The sequence below is a fragment of the Rhineura floridana genome, chromosome 2 (genome assembly GCF_030035675.1).
Source record: "Rhineura floridana isolate rRhiFlo1 chromosome 2, rRhiFlo1.hap2, whole genome shotgun sequence".
NCBI lineage: Eukaryota > Metazoa > Chordata > Lepidosauria > Squamata > Rhineuridae > Rhineura > Rhineura floridana.
The window spans coordinates 104,983,538-105,007,420 of record NC_084481.1 but is presented as its reverse complement, the minus strand read 5'-3'; the positions used below and the strand labels follow the sequence as shown (position 1 = coordinate 105,007,420).

The following is a 23,883-nucleotide window of genomic DNA, read 5'->3' as shown; positions in this document are numbered from 1 at the left end:
AAGAACTACTCAAAACTACTCACTTTAAAATTTTTGTCCGGTATTCAGAAGTATAAATACCCCAAATATGAGTACCATAAAGTAATGGTGAAATTATTTTCACTAAGAAAGCCTTGAGTAGGCAGGAACAAGTTGGTCCCACTGTTCTGGTGGAATCTCTTAATAGCCAATAATCTCTTAATCATGGAGCACTGGATATAATAAATTTAATGTATCCAACTTCCTTTGAAAAAATAAACATTCCTAGTTATTTCAAGGGAATTAACTTGTTTCAATGGAATATCATCTAATTTCTGTTTGCATGCAGAATGTAAGAGCGCAAAGACCATTATTTTAGTTTTCTCATAGTTGCTTTTAAGCTGATCTTGAGAACAAAGAGAAGAGCATTTATTAAACAGGTATCACCGTACTATTTGTGTCTGTGATATCAGGATCATGTCAGAATACATGAGAGTAGAGATTTTACATCCTCAACTTCTGGTGGATAAAATCTGCCATGTAACAATGCCCTTGGTATTTCATTTGCATCCACCCGGACTGGATAACAAGGGAGTCAACAAGCATACCTTTCTCTCACCCCATTGGAATAAAGTATTGGGTTTGCTAAAATGCTAATGATGTTCATCCTTACCTTAGTAATTAGGGCTAAAAAGCCCTAATTAATAGAGGTAAGCATTTATCCATATTCTGTAAAACAAGTTTCTCCCACGATTTATCTCTGTTTACAGAAGGCAAAGCAAATGGTATATAATTTGTGTTATTCATTGCTCTGGTCATGGGTTCGTTCTGGTTATTAAATGTAATAGTGTCAGAATGAAACAGCATTGTGCATAGCATTTAATCTGGCATATCAGATATTTGATATTGGAATGAATGAGTCCAACATTACTAGAAAAATGATTGGATTCAGTCTAGAGCAGGGATGGTTATCTGGAGGCCTATGGATCACATCTACTCCCTGTCCTGATTTTTATCTGGCCTCCTCACCCTTACCTGTGTCAGACTGGAAGCATGAGGCACCACTTGTTTGGCAAGTGCCTCTAGGAAGAAGCAGCACCACAGGTACACTATGTTGCCAAGGCATTGCTGTTCCCTAAATTACTGTGCTTGGGAAGCAGTGTTAATCCAGGAATAAAAGCAGCAGACTGCACAAGAAGCATCTGCATGGGGAAATGAGAAGTCACCCCTCTGGTCCTGCTTTACATTTCAAATTGGGAATACTTACACATTGTAACCTGTGAAGTTGCCTGTCTTACTAATGAGTAGGAGAAATGCTATTCTTGAGCTTCCTGTGTAACATGTGAACACATGGGCTCACTTGTGCATTTCTCTCACAGTGAGATCTAAGGGTTCTAGGCAGGTGTAAAGCCCATCCATCTCAAGGGAGATATCATATAGGGAGGGTCTCATGCTTCTTCTCCCTCTGCTTGACATTATTTGTGACTTGATAAGCCACCCTAAGTGTAATCATTTTTGGTAGGACAGAAGCTGGAATAAGTGTTCCAATTTTAAATAGATTAATCAAATGCTAGTTTGGCTTTGGGCCATTTGTCTAGCCACTGACGTCTATGGCATGGTCTAGTCCAGACTATGTTCAGATTTTGACAGCAGTGGATTGACAGAGCAGGGACTTTCTGTCAGAAAAAGTGATTCTGTTTTAATGATGTATGGACAGAGTGGACTACTAGATTTGTTTAGTGGACTACTAAAAATGTTGTGTTGCAGCAATTTTCTTATATATAGTAGAGTTAAACAAGTCTATAAACACTTGCCTACAGCAGAGACAATGCTTAAAATACAAGGAATTTCTATTGGCCAGTATTGCATGCCCTGCTTTAGAATAATGGGGAGCCTGTGCTCCTCCCAGATGTCGTAGTCGAGCAATTCCCATCATTCCTGACCACTGGCCATGTTGATTGGGGCTGATGGGAGTTGGAGTCTGTCAACATCTGGAGGGCCACAGGTTCCCCATCTCTGCTTAGGTCTACCTTTTTTCCTGGAAGGGGGAAGGTGCAGCCTTTCAGGAACCAAATGAAATGCAATGGTGGGGAAAGACTCACTTGGTGTGCCTTTTAAGCAGATTTCCAAGACAGAGACACCGCGCCCCCGCAAAAGCTAGCAATCCCAGCAGCTTTTTGTTCCTTAGTTTTCATGAATTGCAGTGCCGTCCCTGGATGTCGGGCCGCTGCCTACTGTCTATTGATGCCAGACATTGGGACGCCCTTGGGTCTGCAATCTTACTAGTTTGGGCTGCACTTACTTGGGTGTAAGCCTTATCGAACAGTGAGAAGCGTTTATTTCCGAACAGACTTGGACGGCTCAGGGTAGCACCCTAACCGGGATGCGGTTTGTGGGCACCTCTTTTTCTCTCTTTTTAGGTGGGTGACTTCCTGATTTCGTTGGAGTAAAACCTGAAAGGAGAACTCGGCGCCTAGAGCCCTTTCACCGAACAGGCGCGCCAGCAACAGGCAAAGGTAGTAACAGCAAAAGCAGGGGGCGTGCGGTTGTCCCACACAGGGAAAGGGCGGAGCGCTCGCTTGGCTTCCGCTCAGCTCATCCTTGGGTTTGAGGGAAGCAGGAGGCTCTCTGCCCGCTTTCCATTCCCTTCTTCCCAGAGCGACGGCATCGTAGCGAGGAGGAGGAGGAGAATCTGGAGAGCGCCTCCTTCTCTGTCCGCCGAGCGCGGTGCGCACGGAGCATGGAGCCTGCCTGAGCCAGTCCGCGGGCAGCAGCTGCTGCGGCACAACATGGAGGCGGCGGTGCCGCCGCCGCGGCTGCTGCTGCTCCTGTTCCTGCTCGCCGCCTTGGCGCTTCGGTGCAGCTTGGGCTCCGTCGGGGGTAAGTTTTGTGGCGCTCCCGCGGGCTGCAGTTTCACTCCCGGGCTTGGGCAAGGGAGAAGCCTTTTGTTGTGGAGACGGAAACTTCTTTGCAACTCGAGAAGTGGGAGTCTGTGGGAATGGAGGCTGGCTGGGACGGAGGGAGGGAGGGAGGGAGGGAGGACGAGGCGGATGATGAGGCGGATGATAGCCTGAAGGGTTGTAGCCGCGAGGAATAGGACTGCGAGGGCTAGTATGTCCATGAGGCACAGCAGGGTGGGTGGGTGTGAGAGCGAGCGACCCACATCAGATAGGACGGGGGAAAGACAAAAGCTCCTTCGTTGTGTCTCCCCCAAACGATCAAGTTCTTATTTAAACAGGGAGGATGTTTGCGTGACCCCCCCCCCCAATAAATATAGTCTTTCGGGGACCCTTCGTTTTTCCTGCTGGCCAGGAAAGGATTCCCGTCGCCTTTTGCGTGCTGGGGCTGCTGGGCTTTCGACCTCAACCTTGTGCCTCGAGAGCGAGACAAAAGTTTTTCCCCCTTTTCCCAGCGCTCTGCGGCCCTCAGACGCAGTGATTTCCCTAGAGTTTGGAGGAGCTGGTGTCGGGTGTCGATCACAGGCTGAATCAAACTTTTGGCATCGGCGTTGGAGTGGGGGCTGGGGCAAGAGCAGATCTTCTTTCCTTTTATTTTAAAGTTGTAAAGAAGGGGAGTATGGGGAGAAACGGGGTGGGGGGGAGAGAAAGACTCGCCTGACTTGTGAAACGTAACACTTGGTAAAACAGACTTCTGAGAAGAGTTTGTCTGTCTGGGGGTTTATCCAGACTTTAAACTACAGTGAACATTTGTTCCCTTCCCCGACTGCAGGGAGCGTTCAGACAATCACATACATTTCCATATCAAATAACACTCATTTTAAAATTTTGGAGGGAATGTAGCTTTTCCCCCTTCCTCCTCCTCCTCTTCCTTAATCTTCTACACACTCTGTATGTGTTTAAGCTGTGATTGGGAACTTTTAGCATTCATGTGTGGTATATGGAGATGGGGGAGGGGAGGCTTGTAGCTGTACTTTCCCTATGGCTTCTCCCATGTCAGTCGAGATGGGAAAAAGTGGTTTTCTGTCTACATTTTATAATCTTCATGTACTGCACAAAGCAAATGTAGACTTATTTGCCCTATATGAGGACATTTGTTCTTTTCTTGCTGAAATCCCCATGGTGCTTAATGTCTAAATACTAGTGTGGTGGTGATGGTTAGAAAGTGATCCAGGAGTTGCCACCAAAAAAGGGGTCATGAGCTTTTAATTCCTCCTTCTTCCTTCTGTCATTGCCTACAGGGAAGTTCCAGGTTGTAATGTAGGAGCCTCAGGGTAGCCTCATCTGCTTCTCTTCTTGTAGCAGTCAGCAAACTGAAGTTTTGAGGCACTAATGAATGTTAATTGTTGCAATTTCCCAAGTAGTTGAAGAAATATAGTTGTGTCGCTAACAATCAGTAGAGCATCCCCTCAGGGTAGTTGTTATTAGGCCACCCACTTCTCTTGAAATAATGTGTCATTACCAGAACTGTAATTTTGGAGCTCAGACCAACTTCTTCACTGCCCCCCCCAGTTATTGTGTTCTGTTCCTATATAGGGTTTAACTGTAGATGCATGTTGTGCCATTGCAGTTGTAAGTATGAAAAGGCCTTTGCACCCCACATCATTGAAGCTCTTTCTGATAAAATATTTCAGAAGTTAATATTCTTCCAGAGTTTAGACTTCATTGATTTGCTTGTCTGTTAACAGTGTTGAGGTAATGCAGCAATTATTGTGCTCTTTTTGATTTTCCTAGTACCTTGGTTCTCAGTCAAGACTCTGAGGTGCATGATACTATTTTATCCAGCAGGGCTTCTCTTTGAAATCTTGAGGGAGGCAGAACTGAGGCTAAAATTACCCCAAAGGAAGGAGTTGTTCTCTGATATATGGTGGCTATTTTTATATTTTTTAAAACTGTATATTTATTAAAAAGAAACTGTATAGTTAAGTTGGCCAGCAGCTTAGAATGAGAAGTGGCAGCTGCTGTGTACCTGTGGTATTGGGTGAAATTAGTTTGCAACAACAAGCCAAGTATAAAAGGGGTGTACAATTTATTTTGGTAGAGATTCAGTAGATGTGCATTCTGACCAAAGAATTTTCATAACATTAAAACCTGGTCCACAAAATTTAAAATAACTACAATCAATGGGATATAGGATATCCAGTGTTAGTCATAGTCAAGAGGAGATCCATTGAAATCAATAGACAAGCTTATTGATTTCAGCTGGTCTTTTGATTGTGATTAACATCACTCAGTGCCTGGAATTCAGCAGAGCTATAACAATTGATATTCTAGGAAATTGAAGTCACACCTTTTCATTTAAGTTAAAATCATCATTTGTTTCTTGTTTTTTCAAAAGTGACAAACTGTATCAAATGTCTAGTTAATTTCTAATTTCTAGTGTACTCTTTTTCTAGCCAGTTGTTGGTTTTGCTTTTTTGTGGTTACTTATCAAAGAGCATGTCCTGACAACAGTTTTTGTGTAACACACGATTATCATGTATAAGAATTTCAGGGTAAGGTAGTACCTCTTAGTTTGCATACCCCTATCATTTGGGGGTGTCAGCCCATGCTGGTCTCTATTAGTTATCCTCACCCTCATGAGAGCAGTGTGTCTGAAATATTTACTCTTTCTTTTTTCTCTCTCTAGTATCTCTCTCCCCCACCCCCCACATCTGGACTTCTAGACACAGCAGTGCTTATATAGTGGTCTAGATCCCAAAATGTATGCCATGTAGAACTGCCCAGAAAACATTGCACACCTACTGTGCAGCCCTCCTAAATTAAGAAAGTAAACCACGGGTGGGGAATCAGTGATTCTCTAGATGTTGTTGGACTCCAATGCTGTCAAACCCAGCCAACATGGCCAATTGTCAGGAATGATGTGAGCTGTAGTCCAAAAACGTCTGGAGATCCACAGGTTCTCCATCCCTGACATGAGCCTAAAATATCTTTCTGTTGTTCTCATTTCCTGTTTATCAGTGGTATATAGCGTGCATTGCCAGAAAAGTTCAATTTCTCCTCTAGCCCCACACTAAATTAGACTACTACACTGATGTTTTATGGAAACCTGCCTGAATATAGGTAGTATGTGCAGCAAATAGCACATTATATTGTTTGTTTTCCTAATACATAGACTCTGTAGGCAGAGAGAACAGTGTTTACTTAAAGAAAAATATATGGAAAGCTTGCACACTACTTGATAGAATTTAGGGCGTTAGCTTAATGTTCCATTTAATTTTCTCCAATTTTATTTTAGATTAATGTTCTTAGAATGCTACTAAACCCATAATTCTGTAAGGATGGATTGACTTAAATCAAGACAATAGCAGTCATTTTTTAAATCTTGAAGAAAATAAATTAATTTAAATGAACATTTGTATTAATTCTAAGGGATATGAGTACAGGTTAGGATTTTAGATGGCTCCAAGTGGAAAGCAGTCTTGTGGTGCTTTATGTGAGACCTTTTTAGATGTTTGGTCACCTCAGTTTTGAATCTGCTTATTGTACTATGCTTTTTATCTGTATGGCTTTGGGAATTCAACTAAGTGTGAAGGGAGGAGGTTGTTAACGAGAAGGTAAGTAAAAAATGGTTTCAGGTTTTGTTATTTCTAAAGCCTATTTAAAGATTGATCAGTTGCCAACACATGGCTCCTTTCATGTGCAGTTACCAATTGATGTGCATTTTAAAAATAACACATAACTCAAACAAGCAGTTTTAACTGCAGACCTCCACTTTACGATATGAGCTGATGAAGAGCCACCTGTTTGTTTTGCTGCTTTTAAACACTGAGATTAGAATAATATGTGAATTTACCTGACTAAACTCAGTACTTAAAAACTGTTTGACCCACTCTACAGGGCATAATTTAAGACAGAGGTTGCCAACCCTTTTGGGACTTTGGGCAAATCTGCAATTTTGAGAGAGTGCTGTGGGCATCCTGCCCCTTTCCCTGATCAATATAAAATACATACATATACACACTTTGTATTTCCATGAAGTTTGGGTAAAACTCAGATCCAGAAGAACTGAAACAGATAATCTTAAATTGTGTTGTTGCCATGGCAGTGCCAGAAAGCAGCAGATCTGTGATTTTTATGGTCAGTCAGTGAAGACAAATGTTATCCGTACTGTGGTGGTGAAAACGTGAAAAAATACGCAATTCCAAGATCATCAGTTTCACTGGATCTGGTGTTTGTGTGGACACCTCTTCTCACTAGCATTCAGTTTCTCTCTCCCCTCCCCCCCCGCTGTTCCCTGGCTACTCCATTTCCCTTCCCCGCCCCAATCTCCCAGATTTGGTTTCCGTTACCCCCTACCCTCTAGGTCTCTTTGCAGGCAATCTGAACCCCGAAAAGCTCATAGAGGTGAAGGAAGAGATATTTTATTTATTTATTTATTTATTACATTTATATCCTGCCCTTCCTTCCAGTAGGGAGATATGAAAGAGTGTCGCTCTTCAAATGTCTTCTTTCAGCTCTATGCACTATTGAAGAAGGAAAAAGTAACCATCCCTGTCACCTCACGATGAAGGGGGCAGTGAGTGGGGGCTCAGAGGGCGCCAGGGGAGTCCACAAGGGTCGCCCCACAGATAAGGACATGCACTGTGTGAACATTGATTAACAGAGTAATCCAACTCGTGGGAAGCCGGAGGAGGACGAGCCCGTGGGATGCTCCACAGCATCCATTTGCTGTTTGGGAGCCTCTGGGCTGGCTAGACGTTGGCTCAGCTAGGAACTGCATGCACAAACAGAAAAGAAAAAGGCAGCTGTCATGAATACCCCAACCAGCGAGTAAGTGCTCCCCACTGACTTCCATTATAATTATTTTCTTAGACTGACCTTTTTCTCTGCGTAACTTTGGTCCAGATTGGGACCTACAGGAGCACTCCGAACAGGAGTTGGATGTTGCATAAGTTCCCCCGTTGGTGGCTCCTCCAACATGCCCCCAGAACACCCCTTTTCCAGGCCTTCAGCTGGCTTCCACTGGGCTGGGCTTCCCTGATAGGCTTCCCTGATAGGCTTCCACTGGGCTAGGCTTCCCTGATAGGGTCCCTGCTCTGCCGTGGCTGAGGGGCTTCTGCCAGCGGAGCCCAGCAGAGCCAGAACCCTGCCAGCTCAGCTAGGGATCCACCATAACCAACTCGCTTCTGCCTGGCATAAATGAATTGCATTGCACCCTAAGATACAGCCTCTGTGTTAGTTCTGTATATGCTTATCTGCTTGCCTGAAACTTTTCTCCAGCTGTTCTTACCTTCATAGAATCTTGGTGCATGTATGAACTATGGCCTGAGCCACTGTCTTAAATTGTTGGAAATATAATTTAGCACGTGTGTCTGACTTTCTTTTAGTTCTTTATTTGCAGCATTGATAGGCCACCCTATAACAGACTTCTAAGGGTGTCTCACAAGTTACAACAGAAAAAGTCATTTAAAGTTCAATAACAATAAACAGAAATCAACAAAAAAAACATACAAACCCACATCAGAGTAAAAGTGACTTAAAGCGCAGATGGATTAAAAGGTCTGGGAAAATAAAATGACACCAAAGTACAGACCAGGCAAGCCTCTTTGGGAGGGCATTCCTCAGCTAGGGCATCACCAATGAAAAGGCATTCTCTCCCATAGCCTCCCACTGTACCTCACTTGATGGGGTACTCAGAGAAAGGCCTCTAAAGAAATCTCAAGGTGTGGATAGTTACATACGGTGAGAAGTAGTCCTTCAGGAACCCTGCTCCCAAGCCATGAAGAGCCTTAAAGGCCAAAATCAGCACATTGAATTGGGCCGGGAGCTAGTGAAAATGACAAAGCATTGGCTTGATGTACCTTGATTGGCTAGATGTAAATTGTCCAGGTCCAGTTAGCAGTCTCACAGCCTTATCCTGAACTAACCAAAGTTTTGAGAGGGCTTTCAAAGGCTGACCCATCTACAATGCTTTGTAGTAGTTCATATTTAGTAAACAGGTATGTCATGTTCATTTACAAGCTGTACAGATGTCTGAAAAAAGTAAGACAACTCAGTAGCATACACTTATGTTGGAGTTTAAGAAAAAAAGCGAAGGAACTGAAAACTTCTAACATATTAATTTTAGTAAGCCTAAAGAACTGTGGGCATAAATATGTATGTGTGCTAGGGATAGTTTGTATATTTGGATACTGTAGAAGGTGGATTGAGATTTGATACTTGCAAAGGCAGTTGGGATAGTGTAGAAAAGTTCTTAAGTTCATGTAACAAAATTTTATCTGTAAAAATATACTATGTTTTATCCTTTGTTAATGGCACACCTGTTTACAATAAAACCTTTTAACTTTCATCTCATCTCAAGGAATTACAGAAATTGTAGCTGTAGCTCTTCCAATTTTCATTTGTTACAGGAGAAAAAGAAGTAATTCAGAACAGGCTTCATGGTTTGACCCTTTGTGAAATGCTACCTGGTTGAGATCAAGCCCTAAGTAAGCATATTGGTGAAGACAGAGAATTCACTTAGCCTAACAAGGTGCTTCTTCCAGCAGTATAAACTGGCCCCACCTGTAAACATAGCCTTTTAGGATCTGCTTGTAAACTAGCTCCACCTTTTTTAGCCCACCTTTCCGCCCTCTACAACAAAAAATGCAAGAATATAACATCAGTAGTTAACACCTAGTAGGTTTATATTTTATTTTTCATTGTTAATATTAATATAGGTATATATAGGCAGTATGTATTCTCCTGTCTCTTAGATTTCATTCAGCAATGTGTTTAATCTCTTCTAATAACATATATAGCACTTTAGGGCACAATCCAACTTGATTTTGTGCTGGGCTGGGGGGAATTGGATGAAGCAGACCTCCAGGAAGTCTCCAGGTGCTGATGGGCTCAGCCAGCAGGAGCCCCCCATCTCAATTTTCTGTGGCACCACCAGGATCGTGCTGGTGCTGCCGGGGGTCTGCTGGGGATGGCCAGCCCAGCAGATGGAGAGCTGGCAGAAGCCAGCAGTAGTCCCAAAAATGGGGCATTCTGGGGGCATGGTGGTGGGGACCTGGGGGGGGAGATTTATGTGACATCCAGGTCCCCCTCAGAGCACTCCCCCAGGTCCCAATCCCCACATGAATTCTGACAGCAAATAGGACAGCACAGTAAAAAGGTTCCCATGGCAGCCTACAGAGATTGTTTACTCCCTGGCAGGCCTGTTGGTTGGAGCCAGATCTTCCCTGCCAGCTCCCATGTGCAGCTCCTGATGGAGCTGACACTTACCTGGGCTGGCGGCTCCCGAATGGGAGTGGGTGCCATGGAGCTTTCCTCTGGCTCCTCCTCCACCAGTTCCCCTCCCACCAGTTCCCTGATATTTGGATTGTGCCATTAATTTGTAATGGGGTCTTTGGGAGGGCAGACAACCATTTCTACAGGTGAGAATAGTTACTTATGTAAGACTATACAATGAGCCTGTGAAAGTGGTAGGGCTTGTACCCAGGTCTCTCAAGTGCACTGGGTTACTGAGGAAAAAGCAAATGAAATATTGCATACATGTCCAGTATATGGTTATAGGATTAAGATGTGTTGTAATTTCATAAGCCCTTTGTTAGGAGAACAATGACCTCATGCTTCAGTTAATACAACTTTAACAGGATTTTTTTTTAGTCTGAAGTTCAATAGTGTTCAACATATTGGTAAAATAAAATCCAAATTTTTTGAAACTTTTGTTTTTGTGCCTCATATTTCCTAAGTTGACTTCATTTTTTACATATGGACTGTATTAGCGGGGTTGCTTAGTCAGTGCTTGTCGGGTTTTAAAAGACTGCTGTTTTCCCCTCATTTTTCCTTCTTTGAATTATACGTTTGGCTGTCTTGATATAAAACAAAATAACCAATCCGTGTTTTTAACTGTATGTTTAATGAATGGCAAATTCAGAGATGCATGTGAGCTGTAATCTACTTATGCACGGAATGGGGGTATGTTATTAAAGCATGAAAGGAAGAGGAGCATGAATGTTAGTATTGAGTCCTGGTTGCTGTGCAGTGTAAGGCCTGTTGGCAGAATTAATTTTTGGACATATATGTAATGAATCCATTTTGATGGGAAGTGAGTCCTGGGGTCACTCATGCCCCACTCTTGCTTCCTGCATAGATTCAGTTGAAATACAGCAGTTATCCGTACCCAGGATCTCCCTGGCTCAGAGGAATATGGGATGGAAACTGGCGCTCTCTCATTCCAGGCTTGGAAAATAAATCTGATCAGGCCCTATCAATATTTGGAAGAGTGGTATATAAAAATAAGCAATACATCTGAACTAGGTCTCTCTGTAGCATTGTTATTAACAGTAAAATATTTGTTAGTTTTCTCCTAAAGCAGGGGTGGAGAATCTCTAGCCTAAGGGCCAAGTGTGGCCCTCAGTCTCCTTCTATTTGACTCTTGTAGTTCTCTCTAGGCCACTTTCCCTAAACCACACTCTTCCCCAGCGCTGCACCCCCCTCAAGTGCTTCTGCCTAGTTGGAATGTGTCCTTGAACTGTGATGCCTCTGCTTGTTTAAATGGAGGATGGAGAGATATGTGTGTTTGTCTTGTGTGGCTAAAATGTAGTCTACTTTAACAAAGGTAAGAGTTGCATCCCGTGTGTCTTTGCTTTTGCCTCTGGCCTGTTCACCAGTAGAATGTAGTCCCTGGAAGGTTGTCCATGAAGAAACGTGACCTTTAGTCTAAAATGGGTTCCCCACCTTTGTTCTGAAACTTTTTTTTCTATAGCTTTCAGGGTTTCTGTCTGTCCTAATGTTACACATAAAGCAAGAGTGCAAAATTCATATTATTGTCGAATAAACTGTTCAAATGAATGATACTGTCAGGATCTATTCTAGAAGAACAGTCTGTTGCTAGCTAACCTGAAACAATAGTTTGCTGACTTACTGATCTTGAGTTGTTTGGGAGCAACAAACCATGGTTCCTGGTCTGGAAGTAACCAGAAGCCAAGCTTTCCAATTTTTTTTATCCTTCTTGTGCCGGGGAGGAGTGAACTGGGAGCGATCAGGCTCATTCCTGATAAGATATGACAAACCAGAAAGTCTGGCTTATTGTTGCTTGTGAATGTGGCCACCCCTTGGATCCCAAACTGTGAGTGGAAGGAGAAAATGTGTTAGTGCTGTTCTGTTGAATATTTGTGCAAACACTAGCCAAAGGCTTGCAGTGCTGTGCCTCAGTGTATGGACAGTGTGAGAAAAATGGTCAGTTAGGAAGATACAGGCTTTAACCTATAAAAACTGGTGGGCCATAAACACTTGAAAAGTGCTTGTGCAAATAGAAGAACTTCTGTGGATTTGGAGTCCCCTTTCTCACTCCTCGCTTTTCTGCTTGGTTAGAAACCAGCTTTCCATGAGTGCAAGAGGCTTTTTGCGAGCAGAAGGGCACCGTGGATCTAAGCCAGTGTTCTGTGGTATTTGAAGGCTTGCTGTTTTTTTTATGGCATGAACTTTAATAAACAAAAGCTGTCCTCATCAGATACATGGTATACACACCCCATACAGGTTGAGGTACAGTAGAAGAAAACCGTCTTTCCAGTCAACTTTATGTTTTAATGAAGAAGGTTCTTGCCTATGAAAGTTCATACCCTGATAAATGTTAGCTTGCAAGGTGCATCTGGATCTAGTTAGCTAAGCTGCATAAAGTGAGATTTAAGAAGAGTAGAGGAAATAGATCCAAAAATGTACTGTATTATTAATAAGTCAGACTTCACTTGAAAGCTGCCCCTTGTGACTTTAGAATTCACACTGTCTGTCTCTTCCCTGCCCATGCCCAGCCAGCCAGCTCGCCCCACAATTTGCTGAACTGATTGGTCTCATAGGAAAAGTAAAACTACACCAGGGTAGATGACAGCTACATAGGGATCTGGGTGACCTTTTTTAATTTGTATTTGCAGCAAATTTGAATACTGCATAATGTTTGAACTGAACATATATTTTTAATTTAAGGCTACAGTCATTTAATGCACCTACACATGAGTTAGTGAGGATCTTCTTTTGGATTTATTACCTGTTAGTAGCTAGACATGCAATAGGATCTATATTCTCCTTCTCGTGTGTCATTGTTTAAGAAAAAGAAAAAAGGCATCCCAGAACTCAGTAGTTTAATTGCAGGAATGTTCAAAACTCACCAACACTTAAAGCTTTTACAAAAGGTAACTCTGGAATTTGCACTCCTTTCCAAGAGATGTTCAGCCACTTGGGGAATAAATTTTTGATGTAGCTTTGAAAAACAGGAATTGAATTAGTTGCAGATGACCAATACTTTGTTCGCCAGCAGCTAATCATCTGGAAGTGAAGACTGATCTGTGCAGTGTGTAATGCATTGCCTTCCGCACAGCATCCCCTTCTAAAAAAACATTTCCTTGGTTTCTCTTTCTAACATGCTCTAGAACAGGTGTGGCTAACATACAGCATCCCCTCCATATGTTGCTGTACTTGCCAGGATCCTTGTTCTGGTTTTGCTACAATGGCAATAGCCTCAGTGATGAATGAGATGGTGAGGATGCAATGGAAGAAAGTTCTTCCTCCACCCATCCCTTGCCCCTTCTATCTGTCATTGAGGCCAGTGCCACTGGCAAAAGGCTAAGCTTACTTTCCTAGCTCTTTCTCTGCTACCTGTTACTTCACACCAGCCATAGTATCCAGGCCCTCAGAATGATCCCCCTGTCCCCTCCAAGTTAGAAGCTGTGCTGTGATTGGAGGGAGGGCAGTGCTTCCTTCCTCGTTTCTGAATATGGTTCCTGGGTGCTTGTGGTGAGCTGGAAAAGTGTGGTGCTGTTGGAAGAAGCACATGCGTGCATACATACATACACATACACATACACACATACACACATACACACATACATGCACATACATACACACATACATACATACACACATACATACATACACACATACATACATACATACATACATACATACATACATACAGTCATTTGGAAGTGACTATCAGCATTCACCGTGTGTCTCAGAGTTTCTGATATTTACCAAACATCTGGGATTGTTCACCTTTTGACAGTCATTTTGGAAACTCACTTTTAACACAGATTGATTAATGATATACAGCCCCCTGATTTTGGGTTGATATGGCTCTGATTGTAAAAGTTAATTGGTCAGCCACATTGCACTGTTGGGGCACCTGCGGGGGCTCAAGTCATGTATACCTTTTAATGCTATCAGAGACTATCAAATACTGGTGGCCAGAAGCAGCAGTGGAGGATTCCTCCTGCATGCCACTGCAGTCGCTATGTTTTTTATCCTTTTTCCGTGTGTTTCGTCTCCAGTAATATGGTTTAAATCTCTGTAAACCAGATTTACTATAAAGAGAGCTGTGTTGGCTTAGATTGTGGGTGGGAAACCTCAGTTCCAGGGACCAAATGCAGCACTCCTGTCCCCTCTGCCTGGCCCTCCTGTCGGGCTCTCCCCAGGCCACAGCCATTGCCAGCCCTGCTCCGTGCCCTCCTCAAGTGCATTTCTGTGGCTAAAAGGTGTCCCTGATAATGTGATAATGCCTCTTGCTTGCCTGGATGGAGGATGAAGAGAGGGGTATATGTACACACAGAGCTGCCCCTAGGCACTGGGAAGCGGGGCAGTTGCCCCGGGCCCCACACGTTTGGGGGGCTGCGCTTGGTGATCTGAGAAGCTGGGCTGCGGCGGGGGTTTTCCTCTCTCTTCAGCCGTGCAGTGGCCGTCTCACCAGCTGCTTCCCGAGCTGATTTTAGGCGGTAGGTTTGAATCCCCTGCCTGCTCTTCGGCTGCATGCCTGAGTCAGTGGCTTCCCTGTGCTGCCGCTGCTCATCAGCTGTGAAGTTATATATAGTTTCTTATATTTGTATTATTTTATTTTTAATCCGAAAGTAATGGCCCAGCAACAAAGCAGCCAGGCCCAGACATTTACAGAAATGATTAAATTCTGTCATCCTCGATATTTAAAAGAATGGTTCTGCACAAAGTGTTTTCAATTGTTTAGTTAGGAAGATAAAGATGGGAAAATATGCCTAGAAATAGACTGCCATATCTAGCAGATATCAACAAAGGGAAGACAGATGTCAAGAGACCAGTGAAGAAATAGATATGTATGGAACAGGTTGACTAGAGGCCTATTCCCTGAAGTGAAGGTAATCATATTTGTATTTAATAGGTTGTTAGCCTCATATGTAAATATTATAATTACATATCTTCGTAAATAAAATCTCTCTCTCTCTCTCTCTCTCTCTCTCTCTCTGTCTGTCTGTCTCAATATATATATATAGAGAGAGAGAGAGAGAAAGAGAAGGAATGTGGGGGGGGGCAACTATGCTTTTGTCCCGGGCCCCGCCCATGCTAAGGGTGGGCCTGTGTACCCTCTGAGTTTTTGTTTTTTGGGGGGGTTGAAATGTGGGTAGGTGAGAGTCACATCCTTTCCTCCACCTATGTCTCCCTCTAGCCTTGCCTACCACTGGAATGTGGCCCCTGGGAGGTTTCCCTGAGGGAATGTGGCCCTTGGGTTGAAAAAGGTTCTTCACCCCCTGGCTTAGATTGGGTCCTGCTTGGCATTTTCTCTGTTATACTGAACTGTGAGAGAAGTGATCCTGAGGCCCTTACTGAAGTTTTCTTTTTATTCCATAAAAGCTTTTACTTAAGACTCAAAGAAATAGCTAGCAATTAAGATGTCAAAGTGTTTGCCTGCCATTGCCACACTAACTGTGTAAACATAACATACAAGCCCTTTAAAGGAAACAATGTAATGTTGCAATCAGTGTATTATGATACCACATTCTTCAGAGGATTTATACTGCCAAGTTGTCTCCCAAGTAAAACAGAAAACCAGTAATTTTTTGAAAAACTGTAAATTAATTGATAATCAACAATTGAGAGATGGGAAAGAGGATGGGGCTTGAATAATGTATTGTAGGCTGTATCTTGTTTTCAACAATTGCTAAGTATTTTATCATACAGCCACAAGAGTGGCTGTATACTATAGCCAGCGTGTATTTTTCGCATTCCGCAATGTTAAATTGAAAATACCCCCATGCCATTCTGATGCTTTCCATAAGCTCATTTCAAAATAAAACCTTACCAAACTTACAGTCCTGAACTCAGAAACGCTTGCTTAACAACCCTTTCAATTTTCATGGCAATACACAAAACAGTCAGAGAGAATAGAGAGTTCAAAGTCTAAAAAGAGAGAAAAAAACTCAGAGCCGTTTTGGACTTTTTTCTTTGAGAGTTCTCATAATCTGTTGAAATTCATTAAAAATCAGCCATGTTCACAGAGTACCTATAATCCTAATACTGACCTTGCCCCATACTCTGACCATCATCTTCTACAGTTTAAAAGTTAAAAAAAAAATGCCTGGCTGATTTTTAATTAATTTAAGAAATTTTGGCTTGAAGCCAATGATAAGGGCAGGCATGCTCAGTAAGAACCAACTGTCAGTGTTTTAAAAGCCTCACAGCTGCTGGGCTTGGCTACTCGGGGCCATACCCACACCAGACTTGATTTCACTTGAGACATTCATGGCTTCCCTCAAAGAATCCTGGGAAGTGTAGTTTGTGAAGGGTGCTGAGAGGAGACTTCTGTTCCCCTGAGAGAATGGTTTAACAGTCAGCCACTCTGATTGAAGGTCTGTGAGAGAAACAGGGCATCTCCTAGCAACTCTCAGCACCCTTCACTAACTACACTTCCCAGGATTCTTTGAGAGAAACCATGATTGGCTTTGAGCCATGGCTTTGAGAGAGGCCATGATAAATTGTTTTAAATTGTATTTTAAATTGTTTTTAAAAGATGTGTTTTTAAATTTGTATATTTGTTTTTAATGTTTTTAGAGAGCTTCGGCTATGGGGCGGTATATAAATACAATAAATAAATAAATAATGATTGTACAGAGTGTAATAGAGGCCTGGTGTGGATGTGGCCAGGGACAGATTTAAATTTGGGCGGGAGGTAGAGTTGCCAGGTTCAGGTCCTGAGACTGATCCTGTATCTTTAGGAGAATTCAGCCAAGTGCAGGTGTCCTTGCAACCCTGTAATGGGAAAAACCACAAGGTGGAATTCTCCCTTCCCCCTGCACAACTTTTAAAGATACAGAAGACCTGTTGGTTGCCAGGCCCAGCCTCCAAGAGGTCTTCTGTATTTTTAAAAGTTGTGCAGGCGGAAGGGAGAATTCCACCTTGTGGTTTTTCCCATTACAGGGTTGCAAGGACACCTGCACTTGGCTGACATTCTCTTCTCTTAAAAATACAGGATCAGTCTCAGGCCCTGAACCTGGCAACCCTAGTGGGAGGCTACATGTACCTTCTGTAGAATAAAAAGGTGGGGGAAATGCTGAAAAGCAATGATACTGTTCACAATGTTTTCTTTTTGGAAAGGAAAGGGGCTTCCCTTCTGCCCAGTGCCCACCCACCCAATCTCCTCCCTCTCCCCCCTCTCTTCCCCTCCCCTAGGTCAGTGTTGGACTATGACCTGGGGGACCAGGGTTTGAATCTCCACACAGCCATGAAGCTCTGGGTGACCTTGGGCCATGCACTGCCTCTCAGCCTCAGAGGAAGGTAATGGTAAAACCACCTCTGAATACCATTTACCATGCAAACCCTATTCAAAGGGTTGCCATAAGTCCGGTCGATTTAAAAGCAGTCCATTTCCATTTTCAAACATGATTGCACAGAAATAAATCCCATTGAACTCAAAAAGTATGACCAAACTCGCCCTCCCCTCCCCCTCCCTTTGCCCCTCCCCCTCCCTTTGCCCCTCCCCCTCCCTTTGCCCCTCCCCCTCCCTTTGCCCCTCCCCTCCCCTTTGCCCCCCCTCCCCCTTCCCCTCCTCCTCCCCCTTCCCCTCCTCCTCCCCCTTCCCCTCCTCCTCCCCCTTCCCTTCCTCCTCCCCATGTTCAGTTTTACCTATCTTAATCATGATTGCACAGAAATAAATACCATTGAACTCCATAAGCATGCAAATGATCAAACCTGCCTGTGATGTCCCTGTATATATATTACTGTAAATATGGTAAGTGCAGGTTTATTAGAGTATATGTGTTAAGTAGACTGAGTGAGAGGGGGGAGTACATGGTCTGGAATGCTGGAGAATGTTGTATTATGATTGGCTGAGTGTTTGAGTGTCTGAAGGTATAAATGAGAGATGGAGAGAGTCCGGTTGGTGGGAGTTCTGAGGGAGGTTGGAGTTGTTTTTGTGGGTTGGTTTGAATTAGATGGGTAGTGAGGCAGGTTATTGATGGCTAGAAACATAAAGAGTAATGCATCTGATGAAACCATATGCTTGTTAAACTATACCTTTAAGTAATCTTGTTATTCCTGTGTATATAAATAAATATTTCTTGGTTTACCTAACGCCTGATCCTTGGCTGGGTTTACACAGACCAGAAGGGTGGGCTGGGCTTATACCAAGGTTGGGAAACATTATCAATGGTGGCAGCAGTGAAGAGATAGTGTAACATCATCAGGTATCCAGAGCAACCCAGGGTAGTATTCTTTATAGGCACAAAGATACAGGGGGGTTGTGGCCTGCAAGTGCACCCAGACACAAAGTAGCAATAGGCCAGGAGGAGACTAAGGCACAGTCTCAAGGCACTATTGAACTACAGGGAGTGTCTGGTGGTGGTGCCTAGCAGTGGGATCTTGAGAGATCTTTGCTAGAGCCAGTGAGAACCATTTAAGGACCAGGACCCTGAGGTGGGACCGTGACAAGGCGGTGATCACAGGCAGGATCCTAGCAGGTGGCGCCTGAGGTGGGATCCTGACAAGTAGGGACCTGACACTGCTCTCCCCTCTCCCTTCCTTTGCCCCCTCCAATATGCTCCTCCCCCTTCCCTTTCCCCCTCCCCCATGGTCAGTTTTACCTATCCTAATCATGATTGCATAGGAGTAAATCTGATTGAACTCAATAATCATGCAAATGATCAGACCTGCCTTTCCCCTCCTTCCCCTTTCCTCTCCCTTCCTCCTCCCCTGCCCACTTCAGCCCTCCCTCCCCCCTTCCCCAGTTCGGGCACGCTACCAAATTCTTCCAAGCTACACAGGAAGTGGATTGGACTGTGAAAGACCAACCCAAATTGTGTTTGCATTCTGACAAATGTGTAGGGCAGTACAATATCTCAGAGAGGAGGTCAGGTGTCCTGCTGCCCTGGTGCATTCACTATAGCTGCCCAATTTCCCTGCTTTTTAAAGTTTTATAGAAATATCTGTGGGCTATAGGTACGTTCTTAAACTGCAAGGTTTTTTGCCTATTAGTGAATTTAATATTACTGCCCCAGTTGGACAGTGGAGTACTTTAATAATCTGAAGGTGGCCAAAGCTCAAATACTCTGTGGATGGCAGAAGCCTACAAGGAGTGAAAGCAGATACAAATGTTTACAAAGGGCGTGCCTGTGATTCTTGTAGGACTGTGCTACCTAATACATAATAGAGATTGACATGGGTGTGTGTGCACATTTAAGCAATCAGTTTCCCTGCATGTGCAGAGCTAGCTCATCAGGGAGAAGTCTTGCATATTTCATGCCCTTTTTAGGTGATTGAATCTGTTGTGAGCCTGGTAGTGGTGGTGGTGCTGGGGAGTGGTTGTAATTCTGTTAATTAAAATAACCACAAAGAAGCCTAAAGGCAAACCTGTTAAACAGCATTAATAGATGTGAGGAGGCTGCAGACACCCTAAGCAGTCCTCAGCCCATCTCCCATTTCCTTAATGATCAGTACCTGAATACCCTGCTTAGCCTGTTTTGAGAAAGAGAAGCTTGGACATTCCAGCACACAGAAACCTTGATAGAGAGACAAATTGACCACTTTAGGTAAAGAGATCTTCACCCCATATCTTAAATCTTAACTGACCAAGGTTGCAGTCCAATACACACTTACTTGGGAGTAAGTCCTATTGAACCCAATGGAGCTTACTTCTGAGTAGACATGTATTGCAGTAGGTTGCCGTGCTAACCCCACTTACTTGGGAGTAAACCCAATTGAATTTATTGGGACTTACTTCTGAGAAGGAGCCAGTGTGGTGTAGTGGTTAAGGTGTTGGACTATGACCTGGGAGACTAGGGTTCAAATCCCCACACAGCCATGAAGCTCACTGGGTGACCTTGGGCTAGTCACTGCCTCTCAGCCTCAGAGGAAGGCAATGGTAAAAAACCCCTTTGAATACCGTTTACCATGAAAACCCTATTCATAGGGTCGTCATAAGTCAGAATCGACTTGAAGGCAATCCATTTCATTTTTCACTTCTGAGAAGACATGGATAGGATTGTGCTATAAGGCTTCACTGAATTCCCTTTTATTGGAAAATAGTCATTAACTAAGGTAACCTTCTTTTTGGATATTCTCAGTTCAAATGTAATGACCAAACCATGGTTTAGCCATTGGGAAGGGAACATGCATCATGTTTGAGCATTCTCCATCCTCATGTGCACATCAGTTCCTTCTTTCACTTCCTGGCTTGCAGTGATCATAGTTTGCTGTGACTTCTGAACTGTGTAAAATTATGTAGTTTCTGCTAAACACAGATTGCTTCCAAATTGGAATCAGAAGCCAGTTTAAGGCAATACAGTTAACTATTTACCAGACACCAGAACATGGAAAAAAGGATGTGGTGTGTATGGGTGAAGGAAGGAAAGGGTGCATGAACCTGTGACATATTTCTAATGGCTAAACAATGGTCTGAATTCAGCTACTGACACCAATTACCTTTTCTTCTTACTGTATTACATCACCTACATCATAACAGAGATGATGCAGACAAGTTGCACGTTACAGATGCTTCAAATGATAAAGCAGTATAAACAAGCAATTAGATCCACTCCACTTCCTAGTGTTTATTTGTACTCTCCCATACTACTTTTCCACCACTTTTCATCCTCCAATCAATTTTTGAAGGATCATTTTTTACTTGACACCCAGAGATTTTATTCAAACTGTGGAAACAAAGAAATGATACAACTTGGAAAAATATCCAGAAGTTATAGTTCTTAGCGATGCATCTCTTCACATTTTTCTCATGATGTTTTCAGATTGTTTTTGAACTGAAAATCTCATGAGAGGTGGCCTTTCTTAAGAGATTTGCTATGTTTCCTGACTTTTCTCTATGAACAGAAATATTACTGCAGCGATTGCTGGCCAAAACTGGAGTAAGGAAAGAGAAAGGCCATGTTTAAAAATATGAATTAATAAAATAAGCCAACTCTGGTATCATCAAATGGGATGCTTATGAAATGCACACAGATCCTTGAGACTGCCTGCACATGACAGGTGGGGTTCCCTCTTATCATTTCATACATTTCCAAACCAGGTTGAGGCTGTTTTTTTCTTTTGTCAGCCTAGCTTGAATTTATAAATGGCTTGCCATATCTGTGTGAAATAGTTAAGCAAGAAGACTTAAATTTGTTTTAGAATTGTTGTTGGCTTGGTTTGTATAGGAACAAGTGCAAGTCATTCCTTATTTTAAAAGGTTCCTGGTACCATAAATATGCAAGGAAAAGTGTTCCCTGGACTCCTATTTAAATTCTGAGGTGGGGTGTGTGTGTGAGAGAGGGAGAGGTAGGTTGGTTATTGTTCGGACAGCATCTTAGCCAATAGTGGACATTATGGTAGGGAAGGTATTAAATGATGGTTTAGTTTTATTTATTTATTTATTGCATTTGTATACAGCCCCATAGTCGAAGCTCTCTGGGCAGTTTACAACAATTAAAAACATTAAAAACAAATATGCAAATTTAAAAACACATTTTTTAAAAAGCCATTTAGAAAGACATGCTAAAATGTGGAAATAATGGAAAATTTGACTTGTGAAAACACTATAATATGCCAGTAAATAAAACCTTTCACAAAGGTATGTTTGTTTCTGATCACTGTTCCTAGTTCCAGATGTTGGTTCTGCTGACTCCAAAAACTTGACTAGGTTTCAGGAAAGTTGGAAAGATACATTGCCTTTACCATCTGTACTGAATACACCACGCACATACTTGGAACAGAAATTAATCTGAAATATAGAACATTGCTCAGAAAACTACCCAGGCCAGATATAATAACTTATATGTGAAGTTTCATAGCTGCAAATGCAACACCTTATTTCAACATGCTTTCCCCACTGGTTTTAATGGATGTTAACCTCTTAATCTTTTTATCAGTACGTCTCATGCTGATCTAATTCTACACATCTAAATCATTAACTCTGTTATTGAAGTGCATAGATAAAGAATTAGCAAGATGGGAGCTGTAAGGGGAAACTGTAGACTTGTGATAAAGCTGTAGATTGGTAGTAGGATGGCTGTGCTAAGGATATATGTCCTTTATTTCCATGCTGTCATAAGAATACTTGGATAAGACATGTATAGAATACTTGGATACTTAAAGCATTTCATATTTAACTTTAAAATTATTGGACATTGGAGAATAATTACAATTTATTTATTTTATTTATTGTATTTATATACCGTCCCATAGCCGAAGCTCTCTGGGCGGATTACAATTATGTTTGAAATGATAAAATCTTATAGGCCCTCCACTTTCATGGGGTTCATGGGGGATTTGGTGGAAAGGGATGGTTCAAATGATAACAATGGTATGAATAACAGCATTAGTTGTGTATATGTGTGCATATACCAAATGTCTTCCAAGTCTCTATTGGAGATGCTTCTGCTTTAGCCAGGAACACTGATTAAGGTCAATTCATTCCTTATGGCATCACTTCTCAGGGGTCAGGATTGCTTTGTGTTTCTGGAACTAGATGAAGGGAGATTCTCAACTCCCTTTTGTATTGTTGTTCAAAACTCCGAAATGCTGCTTTCAGAAACGGAGACTGTGGGGTTTCTGAGATGGTCTTCCTTGAAACTACATGTGGCATGATTTCAGCATGTTTCTTTTATACTGTTGCACCAAATTGTTCATTAGAGATGAATGTAACCCGAATTAGAAATAAAACTGCATAAAGATAGGCATTACCAAGTTTTCTCTCCTCCCCCCCATTTTCATTCTGTCAGCACTTGTATGCACTGCAGGCTGTCATTGTGATCCAGATAATCTCTGCTTTTATTAACATAAAACCTAGCCCTTGTGGCTTTAATGGGAAGTTTGAAAAGTGCTATTGCAGTGTATCCTGGAGGCACAGACACTAAAAACTTATTTTCAGGCTGTCTGATTTCTGAGCCTGCTTGGCTGAGATGCCTGGCCATTATTATGAAAATTTGAGTATACCAGTCAGGTGGAAGAATTTATGGTAAGAATATACTTGAAAACACTTCTAAATAACCATGAATTGTTTCCTTTAAAAAATTAGAGCTCATGCAAGTGACAAAATCCAAGGCATATAGCTTGCGTGGAAAAAAAAATCTTTTTTGCAATGAAAGTTTCAGTAATCTTAGCTCTTTTCAGGCATTCTCACTGATAGCAATTGCATGAAGAGTTGAGTAGGGACACACACACTGTTCTAAATCACATGGCGAGCCTTCTGCTACCCTCAACATGCAGTCAGTAGGAGGGCAGGGCTGGCAAGGATGTGACAACAAACTCTGAATTCAGAAACTGCAAAAGTGATGCACATTTATCAGCCTGTGCCCTTATACTTATTATATATCATGTTTTAATGAAGCATAGATATGTAAATTAGATACAACTGTGTATTATAAATACGATCTGGCTCCTCGGTACTGAACAGAATATGTTCAGTCATTTTTCACCAAATGAATCTCAAGTGAAACCTGATAATAATTACATGAATAGCCAAGAACCTATACAGCCAAAAATTTAAACTCTACCACAATTTTCAGTGTTGATTCAAGTCTGTCTTGTTGTTATGGCAAGAAAGCCTACCCCACCTTTACACGCTTGCTTGGTCAATACTACATATTGTTTCTGCTTTCTATATACTTTATCAGATTGCCTTCTACTATATGGGGATGTGATGTAATGTAGCAGCTAAGAATGTGAGCTTGGAATCGACCACCTCTTAAATTTTGCCTCCACCTTAGACTACTAGGTGGCCTTAGGGAAGCCATTATTTCTCATCTTCATGTCT

At 42.5% G+C, this 23,883-nt stretch overlaps 1 protein-coding gene and 1 long non-coding RNA gene across 2 annotated transcripts in view; one reads left to right on the top strand and one right to left on the bottom strand.

Annotated features, from left to right (window-relative positions):
• The window catches only part of LOC133376941 (uncharacterized), a 30,317-nt gene extending 27,719 nt beyond the window's left edge, over nt 1-2,598 (bottom strand). The window contains exon 1 of the long non-coding RNA XR_009760584.1: nt 2,261-2,598. This is a non-coding gene — a long non-coding RNA (uncharacterized LOC133376941). The remainder of the gene's footprint in view (nt 1-2,260) is intronic.
• Nucleotides 2,511-23,883, top strand: part of LRP5 (LDL receptor related protein 5) — a 155,895-nt gene continuing 134,522 nt past the window's right edge. The window contains exon 1 of the mRNA XM_061609954.1: nt 2,511-2,838. Coding sequence (XP_061465938.1) covers nt 2,748-2,838 — 91 coding nt within the window. The 5' untranslated portion in view covers nt 2,511-2,747. The remainder of the gene's footprint in view (nt 2,839-23,883) is intronic.